Source organism: Nyctibius grandis, chromosome 7 (assembly GCF_013368605.1).
Source record: "Nyctibius grandis isolate bNycGra1 chromosome 7, bNycGra1.pri, whole genome shotgun sequence".
In the NCBI taxonomy this organism is placed as follows: Eukaryota; Metazoa; Chordata; class Aves; order Nyctibiiformes; family Nyctibiidae; genus Nyctibius; species Nyctibius grandis.
Window position 1 is genome coordinate 51,953,699 of NC_090664.1, and position 23,307 is coordinate 51,977,005.

At 41.8% G+C, this 23,307-nt stretch overlaps 1 protein-coding gene and 1 long non-coding RNA gene across 3 annotated transcripts in view; one reads left to right on the top strand and one right to left on the bottom strand.

Annotated features, from left to right (window-relative positions):
- The first annotated feature begins 9,853 nt into the window (after nucleotides 1–9,853).
- On the top strand, nucleotides 9,854–21,643 carry XRCC2 (X-ray repair cross complementing 2). Its single transcript, XM_068404553.1, has 3 exons — nucleotides 9,854–9,931; nucleotides 14,759–14,840; nucleotides 20,666–21,643. Exons 1-3 carry the CDS (start codon nucleotides 9,893–9,895, stop codon nucleotides 21,379–21,381), a joined length of 837 nt encoding a protein of 278 aa, XP_068260654.1. The 5' UTR covers nucleotides 9,854–9,892; the 3' UTR covers nucleotides 21,382–21,643.
- LOC137665489 (uncharacterized) overlaps nucleotides 11,276–23,307 on the bottom strand; it is a 56,624-nt gene continuing 44,592 nt past the window's right edge. The window contains exon 3 of one of the 2 annotated variants that reach the window (XR_011048516.1): nucleotides 11,276–13,468. This is a non-coding gene — a long non-coding RNA (uncharacterized lncRNA). Of the gene's footprint in view, nucleotides 13,469–18,584; nucleotides 19,333–23,307 lie in introns of those variants that run through there. The other variant, XR_011048517.1, reaches the window with a different exon arrangement.

The window sequence follows — 23,307 nt, forward strand, 5'->3', positions numbered from 1 at the left end:
TCACTCAAGTTGAAACTCTGCTGCTGTCAGAGGATTTATACAGAAATTATTTTAGCCTACAGATCTATTGCAATTCCCTCACAAATTAAAGGCTAGAAATCGCCCTGTGTTGGGTCAGGCACAAAAACCATTTTTGATCACCTCTGGATGGCCTAGCAACAGGGTGTTTTCTTCTGGATGCTTCATTTTGTGCGTCAGAATTTCAGGCTTTGTTTTTGAGACCGTAAATTTCACAGGGGAGAAATCAACATTTGAGATTAACCAGCACTGAGGTCTCCTTGCAACTGGCTCTGTAGTCACTTTTGGCCAACCTAAATACGGGCTGCCAGCAGGAGACAGTCCTGCCCTCTCTCACCTCTGGCTTCACGTTGCCATCTCCACATCAGGGAACTGAGCACCAAAACCAAAGTTCCTTCCTCTCACCTCCATCAGCTCCCAGCTGGGTCGAAGGGCTGAGCTGGTTCAGTACACAACCACCAGCACAGCCCAAAGGAGGCAGCAAGAATGTGCAGCCCAGAGAGGGATCATGTCTTGCAGCAACGTGAAGTTATGTCGTTTTAAAGCAATCAGGCAATCGCAGCCTTGGCCTACACATTGAAAATCAAATTACTCAGATTTGTTTTAGTGAAGGGCTTAATTTTCACAGTTAATGTTTCAATACACCACTATTCACTCCTGCGCTGCTTATCAAAGATAATGGCAGTGAAAGAGAAAGTATGCCAGAAAACCCCACTTGCAGAGAAAGAATGTTATCATATACTTCTTTCTCCAGAGACTACTATCACCAAATCTCAGCCCTAACCTTTTTTCAGACATTTCTGTAAGAAACCTCTTTTTGTAACCTGTCCCTCAGCAAGATTGTTATAAACATGCATCATGAGAAAATTCAGGCTGTCACTGCTTATGAGTGCACAGATGATGAAAAAAAATGTGTTTTATATACTTTTATACATATATATTTAGAACTCATTTTCTGCAGATATACTTCAATGTTCACTTAGAAATTTGCTGCTTCAGTGAACGTTCCCATTAGCAGCTGATTGTGAGAACATTTGCAGAAAATCAAGCATTGAAATAGGTATGAACACAAGCAAAGTGAATACATTTAAAAATCAGAGAAATGCTGCTTATCCCAAAGTCACTTTTTGCACTAGTGTCAGGATGCACCAAATATAGGAAATCAGACTCAGGATGATGTTCCTAAGCCACAAGAAGGCTATTTTGTGCCATCCTAACCTAATATAATGTTAGATGGCTATTTTCTTTAACAAACAGTAGGAAGAGGTGTCCCATCCTAGGGGAGTTTCAGTACTTCAAAACCGAAAGAGCGAAGTCTTGTATTCTAATCAACCAATGAGCCAACAAGAATATTTTTTAAATGTTTCTTTCAACTATGGCCCTTTTTCATTCAAATATCTTAGTATAATTACCTTTAAGATCTATCAGAAAAATTGTTTCATCAGAGAGTTTTCACATTGCAATTGCTAACTGATGGTGTCTCAACAACTTCCAAAAAAACCTCCTCCTGAAGTTTTGAAGATGAGAAATCCATCCAGCCAATTTTCATTCAATCAAAAGAGAGTCCACAAGCACTTTCTGTTTTCCACTGATAGGAAAACTACTGATCAGTAAACTCTTGACTGACCCTGTTTTATGTCACTACCATGACCATCTTCCATCATCAGGACGGAAGAACCACAAGCATGCCAGATGAACATGGGTGCAGCATGCTCTCTTTGCAACATTACACATGTGCAACTTCGTGAGAGTTACTGCAAGTTGCCTTACACAAGAGAATCTCGGAGGCTGATATAACATACATCAAGTTTGATATAGCTTCCCATAGCACCAGAAGGCAGAATGGCTTCTGACAAAGCCAGTGCAAAGCCATCTTTGATCTACACCCGTGGTCACAGATGTCCAGTTTGCACAGATGCAAGAAACTTCTAAGCAAGACAAACCTAACAGATCTGGGGAGGTCACAAGCAAACTCATTTGTGACTCTTCTAGCTGCTGTGTGGAAACAAAGATTACAGAATCAGCAAAACTGGAATAAGCTCCCGAAGGCCATCTGAACCAACCTCCCACTCAAAGCCAGGGTATCACCAACTCTAGATCAAATCAGCCATGGCTTTATTTGGCTGAGTCCTGAAAACCTGCAAGGACTGAGATTCCACAGCTCCTCCAAATAATGTATTCCAGTGCTTTATTGTCCTCCTACTGAAGAAATTTTGCTAATGTCCAGTTTGAATCTCATGAGATGCAAACTGTGGCCCTTGTCCTCAAATTTGCCCTCAGTTTCCAGTTCTAGCAGTAAGTTTCCAGTCTGTATTGCTGCATGATCTTATTGTGCTCCAAGTACAAGGCTTCACACACCTTACTGAATGTCTTAAGGTCCAATCCACAAGTGTTTCAGGATCCTTCTGGACTGAAGCGCTATTGTTCAGCATGCTAATAATTTCCTCTAATTTAGCATCGCGCATAAGTTTTCTGAGGGTGCGTTCTCACTGATCACAATGAAAATGCTAAGCAATATCAGCCGCACTATCAACCCTGCGGCACACAACTACTAACCAGCCACCAACTGGGTGCCAGGCCATTGATAATTGTTCTTCAAACCTTACGGTCCAGGCTGTTTTCAACTGATCTAACAGTCTATTGATCTAACCTACTACCTCAGCTTCCAGATAAGAATGCTCTGATGTCAAAAACTTTACTGAAGACAAGATATATTGCATCCATCACTCTCCCTTCATCTTCTTAGCCAGCCATTTCACCATGAAAAGCAACCAGGTTGGTCAAGCGTGATTTACCCTTGGTAAATAAATCCATCCTCACTATTCCTTGTCATTACCTCCTTATCATTTGCATGTTTGGAAATGGATTCCAAGAGGATGTGCCCTATGAAGAGAACACTTGAGCTTTAGTTGCAATGGCAAGGCCAAGATCATACAACATCTAAACTTATTCACAGATACGCAGATATTGGGGGGTGTCTCTGCTGCAAGCACAGTGGTGCAGGTGTAGTCGGGTTAGCTCTGACCCTACAGTCTACCCACAGCAGCACAGACACTAGCTTTACTGACCCAGCTTTTGTTGGGGTGAAATCAGACTACCCTAGTAAATCTGTCTTCAGGACCCAAGATGGCCAGTCATTGCAGTAAACAGACCCCAGTTCTTTCTAATAGATTTATTTCACAGGCCACTCAGACTAAGTTGTAGATATCTCCTGGGTGAGTGCGCTGTCAAGCCCCAGTTTCAAGACAACAGTCAAAAATGAGGCATTCCCTGAATACGGTCTGGAGTGTCATTACTGAGGTGAAAGTGTGGTCTAGCTTGAACAAAAGTTTATAGCCTTCTATAAAAACATACCTTTTTCTGTTACTACCAGTAGCAGATCTGACAGCTGTTATCTCTCTACTTATATTTTATGCTTCCTAATTCTAACATACGATGGCACTTCACTTCCCAGTCTCCAATTGACATTCTTTTGATGTATCTTTTGGGCTAGTGCCTAAGCACATTTGCAAATAGTTTAGTGCTCAATTTAAGGCTGAATATATTCCCAGAATTCCTTTGGCAATCAATTATTTATTACTTACAAGTGTTAAGATCAAAAAGAAATGAAATAGATGTATATTTCACACTGACAGGAGGTCTGCGGGGATTATAGAAAACAGAAACTTTAATGCTAAATTTGTGTAAAAAGGGTAAAATGGGGATTCCCTAGTCAGTTTAAAAAAAAAAAAAGAAAGAAAGAAAGAAAAGGAAATGGCCTGGATTACACAGCTATTCTTCTTGAGCTTTTTTAGAAAAGCACACTTGAACTGTACCATTAGTTCTCTGTACCACAGGGGCAAATTCTGGTTTGCTTTCACTAAGGAACACCAGTCAGCTTAGACTTGGTGCCAGCTACCTGGCTGCATGTTTTATCAGTGTACCCAGGGTGGCATACATAGCTAATTAATTAACATACTGATTCATTCCTATTGACAGGCCTAGGATTTGTGTTAATTTTTCAGCAAGGTCATACTGCCTGCATGGCTTCTTTGTCTTGTTTGTAAAACCTGGGGCTTGGAAGGCCATCAAGATGCAAGTAAAGGGGAACTCGCAAGAGCAGAATTTAGAAAGATCATTTATACTTCATTGAACAGCTCTGTAGAAGGCGAAGAACGTTTTCAGAAGCATGTTTGACTGGGGCAAAATTTGCATTATTCCCGTCAGTGGGGTACGAGCAGCGATGGAGGTTCACGAGGTCAAACACAAGACCTCTCCCTCCGTGGGCTGCAGGTTGGAGCTCAAGTACTCAAAGGGAAACTTCATCTGTAGTCACCGCTGGCTGTGAAGATGTCTTTACAAATCACATGCTCATCTCTGTAAGCCTTTATTTATTTATTATTAACCTTAACTGCGCACCAAAGATAAGCAAGAAAATACTCCTGCCCAGGTCACCAGTACAAAACCAGTCCTTACCTGTGTGATCAGCGTCCGAGTCAGGAGTATCTGGCAGCTTTGCAATAAGCTGGTGCAGAATTACTCAAACAGGACAGAGGAAGCAGCAGCAAGAGAACAACCTGGTACAAACAAACAAGGCGCAATTCCAACTCACAAATATAAACTGATAAAAGGCAACCTGCAGAAAGAAGAAATCTAGACATAAATACAGGTGAGTGGCAACACAGAGCAAGTGTATTCCTGATGTAACTCTGCAAGCTGAAATGTAAAGCAGAATATCCAGCAACAAGCTATGAAACTCTATCACAGATGCCAGAAATCAGTAATGACCTGGGCTGTTTTTTTTCATGGCTAGCAATCCATCTACCAATGGACTATATTCTTTTCTCTTTGTGTTTTTTCCCAGGTTATGCAGCAAATCTATCACCTTTTCTGAGGTCAGTGAAATTATAACACCCTTGTAATTTAAGTTACTTATTTCCCAAGTAAACAGATAAATTAGACCACCAAAAAAACTGAGATGCATCTAAAGAAAGTGGCAGCTCTCCAGGTAAAAAGAATCAGCCATCTGCTCTAAAAAAAAAACTAATAAAACCCAGGGACAGATCACTTCACTCATTGAGAGAAACTTACAACAGTGGGGCCATAATCAGCCTCATGAAACTAGAGTCGTCACACAACAGAGAGCTTGCAAATAACCCGATGGGACGTTCATCATTTGCTTTGCCACATGCAGAGTCAACATCTACCTTAAGTCTTAATTTTAACTATTATTATTGTTGTTGTTATTATCATTATTATTGTTCCTTGCTGAGGTCTACTTACAAGTTGGGATGATCTTTAGCTGGTAAACCTCTTGGCTTTTGAGCATTGCTACACAAAGGAGTAGATAAGACAGACTGGGAAAACGAGACCTTTCTATTCTGTTTCTTGGAGTGATTCTTCTGTGTAATGACTTTTCAGATAGTCAATTTGTCATGTTTGGAGTGAACGTATTTAAGAGACTAGAGGTTAATTAGAAAAACAACAGCTGACTTTACTGAAAGCGTTTAATTCGACTATAGGAACAGAGACAAACTGTTTTCAACCTAGAAGATATGTTTGGAACTGGTATGTGCTGGAATGTCACCCACACAAATCTTGCGAGGGAACATTAAGTGACAATACGCTCAAAATGATGGAGCTTATGTTGGAACAAAATCTCTGCGGCTGAAAAAAAACGCTTAAAGAGGCAAACATTTACATTCCAGTTTCTAATTTAGCTATTACTTACTAAATATTAAAAGTTTGATGTATTTTTTGCAAACATCTTCACACCATCTAAATTTCTTGTCACCACATTGGTTTTCTTCATGTGTTTCCCTTTTGTTCAAGCTCTTACCTCAGGCCTTGCTCCAGGATAGGGTGTTAATTCTTTAGACTGACTCTGTATTGTAGACCAACTGGCAATTTAAAGTTAGGACTTTGCTTCTTAAAAAAACCTAAATGTTTCTATAAACAGTAGACTCGGTTCTCTACAGCCCCAGGGCACCTGGGCTGGTCCTTCCTTCCCCAGAACCCAGCCCAGTTTCCTTCTATTGGCTGAAATTAGCAATAATGAACATATGGATGAGCAAATACCCCCCCAAAATAATAAAAAATAATTTTGCTCACAGGTGCAACTCCACTTAAACTACCTTCCTGTCTTGCACTGTCATTTTCTCTCCCTACAGTGAAGGTCTTAAATATGTGCAGCAGAAAACACAGCATCTCAATGTGGAAGACAATCAAAATCAAGATTGGGAAAGAGGAATTTTTTCCACAATACACATTTCATAGAGACATGCATACCCCTGGAGTCTGATCTTTCTGCTGTTAGGAAAGTCATTGCTCTTGCTGCTGAATTGCTACATAAACAGTGTCTGTGGCTCGAGGGGCACCCTCAGGCTCCCCACATGCCAAACCAAGGAAGGGTAATTTTCTGCCTGTAGAAACAGGAGCACTGGGGCATAATGTCCCTGGATACTATGAGCTACTTATAGCTATATTGCATTAAGGAGGATTCTGCATTAAGGAGGTTTCTGCTATTTAGGAAGAAAGAGTAAGGAGTGGGTAGGACCCTCTACTCCTGGATCACACACTATCACTCAGAAACGCTGCAGAGAAATAGGAAAGAATGCGGACAGAACTAAAAAAATTAACCAAAACCAACAAAATACAGAGGGTAAAATCCTGGCTCTGCTGAAGCCAATGGTAAAGGGTTTTCCTATTTACCTTTGTTAATGTTTTGCTCCAAAGGAGCAAGGAGAGTGCAGAGATTTACTCTGCAGGTAAAAAACAAAAAAAAAAAGATGAACATGTGAGAAATGCAGAGACAGCTTTGAGAAAATATTACAATATCAAATTTGGTAAGATGCCAGTGATGCTGACTGCTGAAGTGCAGAGGGCAGGGGTTCAGGCAGACAAAGATCTACACGAGGCTGGTTTGGGGTTAAAGTTTGAAGTGTGCATCATTGCCAAAATCTAGCTTTTGATCTGCAAAGAAGAGAAACGATAGTACTGACAAATAAATGAAAAAAGCACACTGTGAGTCTTTATTAAGGCAGCGTGCTGTCAAAGTGAGAATCAATTTTCTAACTTCATAATGCTAGCCACACTGTAGGAAGCAAATTAATGCAAAGGTAACATATGAAAGGTGGTCATGGCAATCTGCCTATCAAGGAGATCAGTGTATTTGATTTACACATTTCTGTTACCTACTAAGTATGTCAAGCAATTAAATATCCTTTTCTTTTACTGCTCAGGTGAATTCAATGTTTTTACCCTCTCTCTCTTGAACTTTTCTTGCTTGATCTTCATTGGACTGTGATACTTCATCTTGCATTAGATTGTAATACCAAAACTGTGCTCACCCATGCAGTAGAAGAGCTCCCATAGGACCCTACTGGACACAGGCAGTGGTGAGTGATGGGGCAAGAGTAGGTTTCAGTCAACTGGCATTTATGTGTGCTGTGTATTTTATGCCTCCAAATTCAAATAGCAATCACTTTTTAAAAATTAGTGCAATGGCTTTAATTAGAGCAGAACAGCAACAAAGAACCTATAATTAAAAAAAATATATATCGTGTGGTTGATGCAGTGAGTAGTGTCTTTGTCATAAGTCACAGCGAGTCCACTCTGCTCTTGGGTTAGGTTCAATCATCAGTCAGCTTCAAGGGCAATCACTTGTAATTAACAAGTCTTTTGAACTCTGCCAGGGCACATGGCCCAGACCTCTAAGATACTACAACAGTCAGACTTGCTTCTCTTAAGGTCGTCTGTCCCTTATGTTGACTCCTTCCAAAATGCAAGGCAGAAATTTCCTTCAATAAAATTAAACCAACAGTATTGTAGTTGCATTTTTGTGTCATGTCCCCTTCCCGCCTCAGCCAAGTCTTTCTCACTAGAGAACCACCTTCCATGCTCTGGATAATTTTGCATAAGCATCCATAAACAGAGAAGAAGAAAGGCTACTACAGCTGTCCGAGGACACCATCCCCTTTCTGTATTTCAATGAGCAGTATTAGAACTTGACACTAAAAGCACAGGTTTGAGTTGGGTTAAATCTGACTGACCTTTCAGAGGCAGGCAGCATCCATCGAAAACCTTGAGTTAGAGTCAGGTGGCAACAACAGAGTGTTTTGAACAGAAGCAGCTGTGTATTTTGGGCTGAAAGAGGGTTGAAAGGGTAAACAAAGCCACCGCCTTGCATCTGAGGTTAGATTTTTCTGATTTGTGGTGTATTCAGGACCAAGCTACAAGAAAGTCTTTTTATATAGACAAACATGATTTCTTTGAAGAAACAAAGAACTCCAACACCAGTTTCTCTTCCTAACTGTAAGAACGTGCAGTATCGCCGATAAGGGATGATATCAGTGCTGCTCTTTGATATGCAGATAAGGGGAGTTGCTATTCTTATCTGACTGTTTTTGCATTTAGCCTATGGAAAACACAAACAGGTTCTCCACGTTCTCCCCTTGCTCATCGCTCTCGCTGCCTCTGGTTGCACAACCGCAGTGGCTGGGCTGAGGGGCCATGGTCCTCAGGAGGAGCAGGCCTCAGTGCTGGCTTTGGGTGCACAGCCACCTCCACGAGGGACTCGCCGGGCAGTCGGCTCCTGCCCTGGAGCATCGCGCGCCAAACGAGCCTGGTTCATTCAATGCACGTATGTAAGATATTCCAGGCCCCTTTTAATCTAACCCATAATTTATAGGTGGCTTTTGCAAAGAGCAATTTCGCAGGCGTCAAGAGTTAAGTCGCGGCCACGCAGATGAGCTTCCCTTGAGTCACATCTGCCCCAGTGTCACAGATGAGCATCCCTTGAGTCACGCTGACACCAGACGGTTTAGTAAGAGCAGGCCTCAGAGCAGGCCCTGAAAGGCCTACTCTGTGTAACCTTTAGCCAGAATCAACTTTCTTTTTCAGTAATTTTCCTTTCAGCTAAAATAACTGCACTTTCTGAAACTAACGGCATGTTTTGCAGACAGTGTCTGCTTCTGGGACTGATAATAGTTATAGTTGTCACTGACTCTTGCTTGTGTTTAGTCGTAGAGAATCCCAGGTCTCTGTTAAATTCCTCACTAATTACAAAGAAGGGCCAAAGATAAACAAGACTGTGAACAACATCTTTGTAGTGTCTTAACTGACTTGATTCACAGCTCTGGCACCAGGAGAAGAGATAGATCCTGTAAGAACCAGAACAGGATCTTTTCCTTGGAGCCACATGCACGTGCCAACAAAAAGGCCTCAACCACGCTTGCATGGAAACAGGGTCATACAGCGGACAGCATAACTATGGGGGGATTACGACCCCAGAGACCAGCCAAGACCCCTTCCCCAATTTAGTACGCATGCGCAAAGACATTACATAATACATTAGCATATACATAAGGTTTCTTGGAATTGGCGGGCTTTTCTTGGGAATTATAAGAATATTCATTTTTCTATAGTGCGTATAATGAGTGTGCCTTTGTGCCTCGGTGGACATGTTAGGTGGAGAGATCCCCCACGTCCCTCGGCCAAATAAAGTAATGCCTGCTCGTTAATACTAAAACCCAGCGTTAAGGAGTTTTAGTCCTGATTTCGGTGACAACACCAACCCAGCCACCTGCCCCCATTTCATCAGGAGTGGGAAAAAAACCGCACAAACCTACAAAAAGACAGGTCCTTTTAAAAATAATAAATAAACACTCGCCTCCCTACAGTGGGAGGGAATCCCGGCACACCATGAGCCGGAGGCGGGACTCGAACCTGCAACCCTGGAGCACGTTGACTCCACACCCCCCCCCCCCCCCCCCCCCTTCCCCGAGGGCTAAACCACGCATGCGCGGGGGCGCCGCGGCGGGAGCGCGCTTGCGCAGTACCTGCTGCCGGCCTGGAATGTGGGACTCTGCGCCTCCCTCGCCCCCCCAGCCGCGCCATGGGTGACGCGTTCCGGAGGGCGGAGTCGGGCACTCAGGTGAGGCGCTGCCCTTCTCCCCCCCGCCCCCCCTCCCGCCCCGGGTTCTCCTCAAGCGCGGGGCCGGGGAGGGTGAGGCGAGGCCGGAGCCCGGGGAAGGGGAAGCGCCGGGCGCTCCCCTCCGCCCGCCCCCGCGGGGGTGGGGGAAGAAGCAGCTCCGTCCCCCACCCCCTCGGGGGCGGGCGGAGGGGAGAGCCCGGCGACCGCAGAGCCTCCGGAGGGTGCGGTGTGTGAGGGAAAGGGGGGGGGGAGCCCCACCGCAGAGCCGCGCCCTCCCGCCTCCGCCTCCCTTCCCCTTCCCGTCTGCCGCCGCCTCCTGCCTTGTGTGAGGTGGGTGAGCAGGGACCCGTCAGCCCGGGGCCGGTGTGGGAGGGCACCCCCGGGGGTGCGCCTCACGCTGAGGGGCGTGTTCGGTGGCCCCTGAAACGCTTCAGCCAGGATAAGGGTAGCGTGGGTCCCTGTCCTGCCTTTGTGTACCCGTAGGCGGCTCTGGGACTCGGGCTCAGTGCCGGCTGTGGCGCTTCCTTGCATCGCCCGGGGAGGTTATTCAGGTGTTTCGGTAATTCATGGAATCACAGAATGGTTTGGGTTGGAAGGGACCTTAAAGATCATCTAGTTCCAACCCCCCCCTGCCATGGGCAGAGACACCTTCCACTAGACCAGGTTGCTCACAGCCCCATCCAACCTGGCCTTGAACACTGCCAGGGAGGGGGCAGCCACAGCTGCTCCGGGCAACCTGGGCCAGTGTCTCACCACCCTCACAGGAAAGAATTTCTTCCTAATATCTAATCGAAATCTACCTCTTTCAGTTTAAAACCGTTCCCCCTTTTGCGATCCCCCTTCCAAATGTATGGAGTGGATGCGGTAAGGGAGAAGAGCTGTGACGAAAGTTTGGCTTAAATAAACAGTATGGAAGTCAAATTGATTTCTTGTTCTTTGGGGAAATGCGTTTTGAGTGTTTGGGTCTTGTTGGTTTTTTCCCTACTCTGGATGGTTTATTTGTTAATAACTTCTTGCAATAAGCAAGTTAATTACTTGGAGATTTGTGTGTTACTGTAACGAAATATCCTGAGTAGCGCAGGTGAAAGTGTAGAAAGGTGTGATAAGAAATCCTTCTTGTTAAAGCTCCATGGTTTTTTCAGTGAGACCAGAGTTCTTTAGCCCTTTTGACACTAAAAAAAAACCAAAAAAAAACCCAGCTGCCCACTATCAGCAAATATACACAAATTAAGGGCAAGAGTTGTGCTCTGTATCCAAGTGGGTAAATGCATTTATTTGTCCACATAAGCCGTGCCAGCGGGGAATGCACATGGCAGCAACTGCCCGTGATGGAATGGATGACCACACCTGAACGAGGGAGGAATCAATAACTGATGGGTTAAGAAAGGTTAATGTAAGAGTACGTTGTCCAGAAAAAATGGTAAAAGCCCTTGAAACAGAAAATACTTAATTTAAAACAATACTTCCTCAAATAGCCTCATGTGTAAGATCAGATTTTAGTGAGGGTTATACTGAGACCGCAGTCTTGTACTCTTATTATTGAATATAATTAATACAACAAATTAGAACTTCTCGCAAAACACCTTTGGTGTATCACAACAAAATAAATGATAAATTGCTTGCATATGTCTTTGTGCCCAAAGTTTACAAAAGCTCAGTCAGAGCGGTTATAGTGGTTGAAAATTAAATTTTGTCTCATACTCAAGATAGGTTTGTATGTGTAAATAGCCTGTAGGTTAGCTCACAGCCTCTAAGAGAGCTCGAGTATTTAATTTGAATTTCTTTAACATTTTAATGAAGTAATATCTCATTCCTGACAAGACCTACATGTACGCTTACATTTATGCATAGCTTCATTGAAACCAATATAATGTAAGCACGTACTGTATTAGTCAAGGGCGCTGTCCATATGTGTATTTCTTTATTAAAAAGATGAAGTTGATAAATTATAAAAGACACTGATATATTTGAGACCCATCACCCTTGTCATTAATGAAATTTAACCCAACTGGTGCCTAACTCTTGGTGTATAGCTTGTTTTCTACACGTAACTGCACAGTTTCTTGCTAGTGTAATTACACTGTTGAGGAACACCAAAGAGTGAAGACCTACCACTAGCAGATTGCTAAAAGATGGCATTTTGTATAAAAGAGCATTATGAAAGAAGAAAGGAACACCTACAGTTAAATTATAGAATCTGAAGTCTCTAATATGTGATTTGAAATTGTTTTGGCGTTTTTTTCCAAGCTTTTCCCATTCAAAGGCTTTCTTCAGCAGTGCTGTGTTGCTGTGTTCTGTACGCTGTCCATGACAGAGCTCGGGACGCCTGACGTCCACCATCCACATCACCCTTTAAATTGCCTGTAGATTTCCATCCCCCTCATCATTTTACAGAAGAAAATGTGAAAAGGCAAAATGAGAATGCCCACCCTGGAACAGAGCCAAGGTGGCTTTTGCCCATTTGGAAAAACCCATTTTGTCCCTGTCTTTAACCTCGGCAGAGGGGAGGGATGCGTGTCTAGCGTCTCATCTCAGCTTTGCTTCCGTCGCTTCTGCTGTCGTGTGGACAAACCTTTGTTAGATTTGAAGGGAAATTGTTAGGTGTTTCTGCCAGGAACCCTGTTGCTCCCAGCGTGACACTAATGAGGCAAGTGCCTTTGGAGATTCTGCTTCAGAACTCGGAAGTAAATACAAGTTTGATAAAAACACAGGTGCGTTATCATCAGCGAATTATCATAAATTACCTCCATGAGCAGTGCTCAGAGTAAGCACCTGTAGTTACTTAAAATGAATATATAAAGTCATCATTTAAATAACCACAGATTCGTATTTAAGCGATAGCAGTCAATCCACTGTATTTCCAGAGCTCTAGCAGTAAGCTTAAAGAGGTGATACTCTAAGAAGGGATGGGGGCTCATCGTTCGCAGCAAGAATAAACTGCAGAGGATGTATTAAATAATGTACAAATAGATTTGGGAGCAGGAGGCTGCAGAAACGTGTTCAGACCAGCAATAGTTGTGACTCCCAGTCCCAGCAGCGCCTGTAATCGAGCCCCGTGATCGCCCAGTGCCGCAGCGGTGCTTCCTTTGCTAAGAGATGAAGAGCATCAGAAAGCAGCAGCCTGTGGTGGTTTTCCTGTTTCTCTCAACTTCCCCAGCCGGATGAGGGGGTGAGAGATTCCCGGCCCTTCTCCGTGGCGGGTGCAGCCTCTCCTCGCTGGGGGCCAGGGCATGGTGCAGGCGGCCGCTTGCACGGGGGGGCTGCACGTGCAGGGTCTGCAATGGCCCTCCTGGTAGTTGCAAGCTCCTGGTTTACGTGCTCCAAGATACGTTCCTATATTCTTGTGTCCGTATGTCCGTCTGGATTCTTGCTTTGTCCAGGTCACAGAACCCTCTGTTTCCCAAAGTATTCAAGAGTTCACCGCGTGTTTTCTGTGCTGCACAGATGTGTGAAACGTAACGGGAGGATCTGCAGATGCAGAGCAAGGTCAATTCAAGTGTTTTTGTGGCCCTTCAGTGGAGGTGTCAGAAAACTCTCCTGAATACGTGTGAACAGGCAAACGAAGGCAAACACATTGACATTTGGTTAATGGAAGGGAATGTCAAAACGTCAATGAAAATGTCACACTTAGATTCCCATCATGACCACTTGAAGTAGCTTCAGGGCCGTTTAATGGAGTTTTATTCTACTATTAAAGGCAAACACACACACACACACCCCCCTGTTTAAACAACTTTTAAGACAATTCAGAGCAAATGTTGCTCATCGATGTGGCACAGAGGAAAGAAAGATAAGGCAGCGTGTGTTGAAAGGTGTGTGCTCACTGCTCATTCGGTGACTGGCTTTAAGGACGATGGGATACAACTGAACAGGATTTGTTTTGTTTAAATGTTTCAATGACAGCTGGGTGTCTTGGAGAATGAAATATTTGGCACCAGGGTACGTGCTCTGGCAACGCTCTGAGCATCCTGATAGCCTCCTTTCCCATCTGTGTTAATACACGTAGGGAATAACAGCTCCAGCACTGGGTGAAATGTTAATTCTCGGTTTAGGAATGTATGCCAGAACTACCAAGAACACAAGTTATGTGAATACTGTCTGCTTGCTATGCAAATACCTGTCGATTTAAGAAATCGTCTGTGAACTTTGGACTAATTTGTTTTAGAATGGACTGGCTTTACAAGGGGCTTTGGAGGAGCTTGCTTTACAAATTCGAGCTTGCGTTAGAAATGTTCTTGCAGAGCCACTGGTGGCTAATTACTTTAGATCATTCTTAATCCATACTGTGTTTGAACAAGTAACTATGATATAATAGGACTGTAGTCCAGAAGAGTCCTGTATAACTTTTCAGATTAAATGTACATGTTTTTACTTATAAATGCTCAGAGGGATTGACTCAGGAGGCTAACAATGGGTAATGTTTCACCTCCCAACCAGTAGTTTGTTGCGGAGGTGATGGTTATTACAATGATCTTCTTTCCCTTTGTTCTGTCACGTGGCTGCACTGCTGTATACCAGAGGCGATCCCTCTTGCTAGTCTACCTGTGCAGCTTTTTCTTTTTTTTTAAGCTTTATTTCCCCTAATGTATATCCACTCCTTATTGCCACTGCATCTGTGTGCTAATTGTTTGTAAGGATGGAACCTTCTGTTGCTGTAGTCCAGACTATAGGTTTCCATATGTATTTATGAAAATATTTTTAAAATCAAACTAATCTTTTGATAGGGCTGTCACGGAAAACTCCCAGTTCTCAGAATCCTTTAAATTTGATTCCCAAGGTCCATTATTTTGAGTTAACAGGATGTCTCTCCTGTCTTTTCTTTAAAAGCTACTTGCACGACTTGAGGGCAGAAGTTCTCTGAAGAATCTTGAACCTCATCTGTTTGCTGAGGAAGGATCTCCTGTTCATGGTAAAATCTTTGTCCCATTTATGAAAAATGTTGATGTAAAAGTATTCTCAGAGCAATATGACAGAGATAAACATACAAGTAGATCTTTTTGCCCTGGATTCAGAATTTTAATTGTTGATGTAGTTTTATGCAAACTAGAGAAAATGAAATAATGCAAAGTCACCATTCCAAACATTATTAAATGGACTTTAAAATCTACTTTATGGGTATCAAAAGACAGGTGTAGGTGAGTAAATACCAAGCATGTTGGTCTGTTTCTAGTATTTTTACAGAAATTTGTTCTAGATTCTGTCATTTAACCTTTTTTTTTTTAATCAGTGGCCTAGAAAAACCACCACAAAGTCATAACTGCAAAAATTTGCAAAGAACTTGAGGTTCAATAAATAGCAGAGTTCAGTGATATGGCATGGTCTGGATCAGTTAGGAAAAGGGGCATGAGCAAATAGTGTTTTTCTATAAAGCCCAGTTATCAAGCCATTAAGTCTTGGCCTGAAAAATCCTGATTATACTTAGATGATGGAACTTTGGAAGCAATTCCATTATGAACATAGGTACTAATCAGTTGAATGGGTTCACAGATGACGTTAGGATCAAAATGGCTTATCTAGACCTTCAGTGAATAAACGAGAATTTCAAATTAGAGAAATTGGGCTACCTGTGTTTGACACCAGTGGAACAAGTTTAAGGTAGATTCTTCTAGCAAGAAGTTTTAAGATCAACATTGGATGTTTTAATGAATGAAATCACTGAGCTAAAGAGAAATTAGCACACTTGGTGATACCTTAATTATTCAGGAAGTCAGACTGGTTTTACAGATTGTGTGAAATTTCATGGATTTCACAATGGAAGAGACAACTCTGATTATGCACAACTAGAAATATATAGTAAAAAAGGTGTAAGAATGGCAAACTGTAAGGATTGTGCTGTGAGGTACTACAGTACATACAGAGTGTATGTATGAATGAATGGGTTTCATATGAAAAGTATGTGGCTGCGGTGGTTATCAACATATTTGTCTGCAATTTCAATTCCCACAAATTATAGAAGGTTCAGAAGAATAGCAGAAAAAGCAGTAAGAAGAATCAGGATAACTGGATGAGAGCTGATGCTTAGTCTGCAAATGCAGTCACTGTGAGACCATTCATGTATTATTTTGCAGCACTTGAGAATACATTAGGGGTTTAGCAATATATGATTCCTGGCCCTGAAAGTTTCAAATATGATATAACAAAGATAAAGGGCAGTGAAATACTGGTAAGCCAGAGGAAATGGAGCAGAGAAGATTATTTAAATACTCTCAATTCTGAACTGCTTTGTTACCCACAAGAAGGATTAAGAACCAGTAGTGGAATTGGTATGTGCTTCACAAGACTCCTCAAGTATTTAATGATTTTTTTAAAAGATGAGATATTTTTGTTTTGAAAAGATCCAGTAAGAGAAAATGCTGATCTTTCAGTCTGGTTTTTTTTAAATGAAATTTTACACAAGAAACAAATGTTTGAGACTAAACTGGCCATGTTCTGGTAGAACAGACTATAAGAAGCCTTCCTGGGGGTCAGTAATTGCCTTTGCCATCACAGTCCACAGCGTTACATAATTCCATTCATCAAATTATCAGCTTTGATCTTAAAGCTGTGTTAGGTTGTTCGTGTCTGTGCAAAGACTGTTCCAGAACCTCAGTTCTGTGATGGCTGGAAACCTTCTAAATTCATCACTGGTTTCTCTGTGCCAGTGCAGTCATTGAGCTTCTGAAGCACTTCTATTTTTCTTCTGCTTTTAACAAATGGCATCAATTATTATCTGTATTGGTCATGCTTTTTGGCTGACATTAATGAAGTTGCTTAACATATTAGCACAGATCTTTAGCTTTATATACATAAATGAACTTCACCTTTTATTACATTTTTGCTTTGTCTTTTAATGCCACTGTATTTATGTGAGTCCATGTGTTGTTTTGATGTGTGTTCTCATTATTCAGTCTTAAATCCCTGTTGAAGACCTACCTCTCCATTTGTCATGGACTTGACTTTCAGTAGGTCACTGTGGAATGCTGTAATACATTGCCCATGAAGTCTCTACTGAACAGCTCTTAATCTAAACCACTATGATTAAAGCAATGCAAAGACCTAAATTACTCTTTTTCCTGATGGTATTTGAAACACACAAACATATATATAAAGTTTCAAAGGTTACGTTGTGGTTAAGTGTTCATAATATGTATGTCAGAGTACTATAAAATAGAAACAGCTAATATAGGTACTGCTGTGATATTCTAGTCACCGCTTCTAATTATGATGGACTTGCATATGTAAGAACATATTAATTACATGCCATTTAAGCTCTTCTGGAATAGAGCAAAAGTGACACGAGCTTTAAATAATCTTCCAATATTGCCAGTAATATTTCTCCTATGCCACTGGTATGAAGGTGTGGGTGTCAGTATAAAGCTCTGATGTTCAGCAATAGTATGACACCCAACATTAACTTGGAATAAATATTAGTCCTTTCTACTTCACTTATAAATGGTACAAGTATTAGTGACAGCTTCTGCACAGTGTTGTAAATTACTAGTCCAGTAACTTCAATGTATCTGAGGATGTGAAACCTGCAGAGCTATTGCTGAGTATTCTAATAATCTGTTTGTAACTGCAGCATCAGAAAATAGTTTAACCAACATTTGCTACTGTAATGATTACAGACAAAACATGTGGCTCTTGTCATTCAAAAGATAAGACTGAATTGATGACCAGGACTGAGCACAATGTTTCAGTTAAAAATGTAGTAGCATTACATACATATTTAAGTTTATGCAACATAATTTAGTTTATCCTGCCACTGCATAGCAGTGGGCTGTTGTTCTCTTTAGTATGCCCATAGTGGGCCAGTTCAAGCTACCGTGAGCCAAGCAATGTGTCGGGTAACTCCTTAAAATATACTTCTTGAATTTGTCAGGGCTGAATTCCATATGAAATCATTCTGCTTATCCATCTTGATCTATTAAATCTTCACAATCTTAAGACATTATTAACCCAGTTTGTTTTCTACACATTTTGGCAAGGTAATGGAACATTCATCTACTGATACGTTTAATGTTGGGCAACACCAATTGTAACTGGAAAATTTCCCACTAACTTTCTTCCATGTTAAAGTGTCTGTTCCTGCTCTGCCTCTCAGACTGTTTTCATCCTGTGACAGTATCTGTTTACTAATCCTCCTTTCAAAGTTATTTTGACATTAACGGATGATGCTAGTACTGGTCACTAAGTTTCTTCCATGACCTACTGTGAGGGTGTCACAGGCTTCTTGAAAACGTTGCTGGCCCCACTCATCCTCTGCTGTGTCATGGTTTGTCCTCTCTGATCCACAAGGATGAATTTCCCCTTATCTTACTGTAACAGCCTGGTTGCTAATTTAATGAAACCCTACATTTATAGATGTTGCTATAAATGGCTTCTGTTTTGCACCCGTTCTTGTGGGCAGCCTCTTTGATAATCATGAAGGCACAGAAATCCCCCGCTCTCTTGAGGTTTTCTTGAGGTCCAAGCTGTTAACTCTTTTCACAGTAACTAAGTGTTTTGGTCAAACTACAACCCGTATGTGTATCTTGTTCAGCAGTGTTGAATGAGGTTTGAAGGGTGCTTAGCTGTCTTGCTGTTAAAATTTATAAACCACCACCACAAAAACTCCTGAAAACGATTTTTCATTCAACTTAGAATTTTTACTTATATAAATTTGTTAGTTCTGCCAATAAAAGCTCATCCAATGTTATTCTGTGCGTTACAGTAAGGGGGGTAACACACAGACATCCTGATAAAACATCTTCAAATGGATAAAGTCAAGCTTTTATTTCGATTTTTTTGAATCATTACCAAACAGTAACTCGGATTTTCCCACTGCTGCTTCTGAGTGGCCATATAAAGTTGCTGGTTTTTCTTAAGCAAGTCATATTTTGCTGTAAAGGTAGGTGAAGCAATCAGTGCTGCACATTGGCCCAATTCAGTTACCAGTCTGGATTCAGAAATGCCTGTCAGGATGGCAGAAGTCTTGTGCCAAAGCCAGTGGCAGACGGAAGATACGCTTTGTTCCTTAACAAGAGGTGCCTTACGCAATTGTTGTAAAATATTTCAATAGACTTGCAATATGAGGGAATGACCTGCCCGGCACGTTTAGGAGGAGTTCGTCCAAGCTCGTATCTTATCCTGACAGGGTGTGGTTATGTCACTGGCACAGTCTGTGACAGCAGAGCAGCTGTTGGCTGCAAGTGGCAGAGTTGGACATTGCGACCTCTGAACAGGGAGAGAAAATGAAGATTTATGTCGTAGGAAGTGTCTTTAATCTCAAAAGTGGGGAGAGCCATTCAGAACAGACAAGGAAAGGTTTGGGAGGCAGTCACGCTTTTTAATGCATTTCAAAGTATCAGAAACGCAGGAAAATGGAATTGCAGTTGTGGAGCAGCAGGGAGTTTCATTATGGAGGAGCAGTCTGAGTGTCCCTGAAATGGACAGAATTGTCACGTCAGGTGTAAATTGCTTTCAACACTTACAATGGGTGAAGTAAGAGCTTAGTTTCTTCCCCACCACCCTCTGCCCCTAATCCCATGCTGCATCTTGACGTTACACGCACTTACGAGCAAGGGCATCCTCTGGAAGCTGAGTTATGACTTGAAAAACCCTGTTAACTCAGGCAGGCACAAACATGTTTAAGTAAAGTTGCAATTAATTCTCTACTCTTGCATCCCCCTTATGAAAAGCTGTTAGGCCATTTGCACTTGCCAAGGCCATAGAGATCTCTCACCTTCCTGCAATTACAGTTGTGTGATTCTCCTTACTGCATGCCTTTACCCTTCTGCCTAAAATCCAAAATGTCATAAATAAATGATCCAGTTTCCTAAATTAGAAATTTATAAAGAGCAACTAATAAATTAACTTTTTTTAGAGTGTTGCTCTGATGTAAGGCATAAGATGACTTTGGGAAAGACTTTAGAGTATCTTGCATTCACATCTAACAAAAGAACTGGTTTCCTAGTAAAGTGTAATGCTTTTGTTAATTAAATTTTAAATGTATGTGATATGTATTTCATCGGCTCGCATGGATCAGGCAGTTAGGCTGAGTCCATTTATGAACGGAGATGCTTTGCTTCAGCCACTAGAGTCGTTGCCTGGAGTTGAAGGAATCTGTGAGTCCCCCTTGTCAAAAGAAGCAGTTTCATATTAGGATCACCACAGAAGAATATAAGTGCTAAATAAATCTACTGGTGTTCTCTTTACTGGCCACAGGTTCCTGTTGGTATCTTGTGACGTGTACAGATACTGAACAAGCATCCAGCAGACATGAACTGCTGAGGGACTCTGCAGTAAAAGTAGATGTGCCAACATGATTTGGACCTATAATATGTCACCTTTTTTTATTGTTTTGCTTGTCCTCTACTTTTTTATTTATTTCTTAATTTTGTGCACATAGTGTAAATAGATGGTTTCTTAGCCACTTTTGTGGAGCAGCTTCCTTTTCAGCCTTCATCTGCCTGTAATGATACATGAAGTCCCGTTGCCAACCTTTTATTGATACCACTGTCCTACGTGCTATGGACAGGGGCTTTCTCAACCTTTGTTCCCAGTTGATTTTCTTCACTTGAGCGCCCTTGCTTGAACATTGAAATTTCTCTTGGTAGATGCTAACCAGGATTTTAAAAAAATTATGAATATTAAACTTTCTAAAATGCATTTTCTACTTAGTGCAATAGTGAGTATTGGTTCAGTAAACACTGAAATCTGACTCTGAGCTAGAAATGCTCTTACCTGACATCTCGCTGCTTTGTTTTTGAACAGGAGATGTCATTGAATTCCATGGTCCAGAAGGAACAGGAAAAACAGAAATGCTTTATCACCTAATAGCCCGCTGCATCATTCCAAAATCAGGAGGAGGACTGGAAGCAGAAGTCATGTTCATTGATACAGACTACCATTTTGATATGCTTCGTCTAGTTACCATTCTTGAGAAGAGGCTGGCACAAAGGACGGAAGAAATGATAAAGCAATGCCTGGGAAGGCTGTTTCTTGTGAACTGCAATAGTAGCACCCAGCTACTCCTCACTCTCTGCTCTTTAGAAAACATGTTTTGCACTCACCCCTCTCTCTGCCTTTTGATTTTAGATAGCATATCAGCTTTTTATTGGATAGACAGAAGCAATGGAGGGGAGAGTCTTAACTTGCAGGAGATGAATCTGAAGAAATGCGCTAACGTTCTTGAAAAGCTCGTGAGAGAGCACCACTTAGCCCTCTTTGCAACAACACAGACACTTATGCAGAAATCTACAAACTCTGTGGAAAGCTTTTTTCCTTTAAAACTTCAGCATGAAACTGATACAGACTATAGACCTTATCTATGCAAATCGTGGCAACAAATGGTGACCCACAGGATATTTTTCTCTAAGCAATGTAATTCTGGCAACAGCAAAGGTTTTACAGTCATTTCTTGCCACCTTAAAAGAAACCATGTGGTAAAACGTTCATTTAGTGTGGCAGAATGTGGAGTTCAGTTTTAACTTCAGTTGTTTTTTCAAACGTGTAGCAAATCCTGATGCTTAAGGCCTGATTACTTCTAAGTAGATTTTAGTACCTTTTAAACTAGTTGGTTGTTGCTGGGTGATTACGAATTTTTGCCACCATTTTCTTACAATTTAGTGTAGGGCAGGAAATGGTAAAATCTTTGAATTACTGTAGGCGTTCAGTCCAAACTAGTGAGGAATGCTGAAATTACTTGTTTGTGCTTAATGCATAAGAGATTAAATCAAGAAAATTATAACCAAAGACATTTTAAACTCTTAGTATCCTTCAGTAATCTAACCTATGTGATATGTAGCCAAATGCACTGGCTTAATTTCTGGGTGTTACTGATTTCCACTCCTCCTCTTCCAAGCTCCAGAAACGGGAGCCTAGTTTTCCATGGGGGAGACTCCAAAAAGGCGAGTGCTCGCTCTTTATCAGTATTGGTCTTGGTTTATTCCCAGTAGCTTAGGGCGTATGAAATGCATTCACGACTGTGCCTGAAGAGGAGGATTCATTTTCACAGCCTGTTCAGTAGTGGTAATCCTGACCGTGCTTCTCCAAGCTCGCAGCCTCTCTGTTTACGTTTGCATGTGCTTGGAGGAGCAAGGATTGCAGGTGTTTTGACCCTTACAAACATCTGGGTTTGAAGAATCTGCAGCTATCGCAGAAATGGAGCCCTGATTTCCATAACTGAAGGAAAACTAAAGACCCAGCTCTGGGTACCTGTGAGTTTGTGCTGTGTGCAGCAAACAGTGTAGCCTTTGAAAATAATGAAATGTGGGCTATGGGTTGTTTTGGGTGTGGGGGGTTGTTTTTTTGTTGGTTTTCTTTTTTTTTCAGATGTATGCACAGACATAATTTTTTTTTCTCTGCCCTCCCTCATTATTCCCTCCCACTTCTTTCCCTTCCCCCACTCTCTCTAAGAAATCCAGGAATGCCATGCCTCTGGCCTTTACCAATATGTATTTGCCACATGTAGAACATTTGGGTGCAGGATTTGGCAAGCAACATGCTGCAATTCTGGCAAAGAAAATTCAGAACTTATGGGAAATGCCCTACAGTTCTGGCAAAGAATGTCATATTATTTATTAACCTAGAGTGCCCTTTGAAAGCTTTCAAGTGCTTTACAAGAAAGAAAATTGCACACAGTACATTATTTAATACAAAAACTTACATTAGCTTACAAATTTAAATGACTCAAACAAGGGGAAAATATTTCTCACAGCAATATTCGTTCAGTCATGTTGCACAGCACGTTTTATAGTTTAGATTGAACAGATTATTACAAAAATGCATATTAAGAAGAAGTATCTAGCACAGTATCTTTTTGAGGAAGATGCCTAAAAAGCTCTGTTGTGAGACACTTAATTTCCTGATTTCTGTAGCCAGCTTTTTCAAGCTGAATGTATATCTGGATTCCCAGCTGTGTATCGTTCAGCACGTGTTCCCAGACTTCTGTGTATCCAGCCAGGAGCGTGTATCTGTACTGTTTACAGAATTTGGCATCTCTGTGATTTGGCTGGATTTTTTTAGAGATAATGAGTGTCCTACGTCTAACAGCAGCCAGTACCAAGGGTTTTGGGAGGAGTGTGAGAAAAATCAGTTTTCACTGGCACAGCCTCCCACAGCGTGGGTCATGGGGAGCTCCTGACCAGAGCCTGCGGTCAGACCAGTCTTTGATGGCCACTGATCAGACCTATCCATGAACTCATCCAATCCATTTTTAACTTACCCTCTTGGGTTTCACCGTGTCTTTTCACAATGAGTTCAGTTTAATTATTCTTTCTGTGGGAAAACTTCCTTTTTTTTCCCCCTCTCATTCAAAACCTGCCATCTGATTGCTTATTCACACCATCAGTTCTTTTCTTGTGAGCCGTGACCAAACTTTGCCTTTTCAACATCTCTGCAAAGGTGATGATTTG

Coding starts and splice junctions, on each gene's coding strand:
- XRCC2 (XM_068404553.1), top strand. CDS start 9,893: ATGGGTGACGCGTTCCGGAGGGCGGAGTCGGGCACTCAG. Junction 9,932..14,758: donor GGGCGGAGTCGGGCACTCAG/GTGAGGCGCTGC, acceptor TTTCTTTAAAAG/CTACTTGCACGACTTGAGGG. Junction 14,841..20,665: donor GGAAGGATCTCCTGTTCATG/GTAAAATCTTTG, acceptor GTTTTTGAACAG/GAGATGTCATTGAATTCCAT.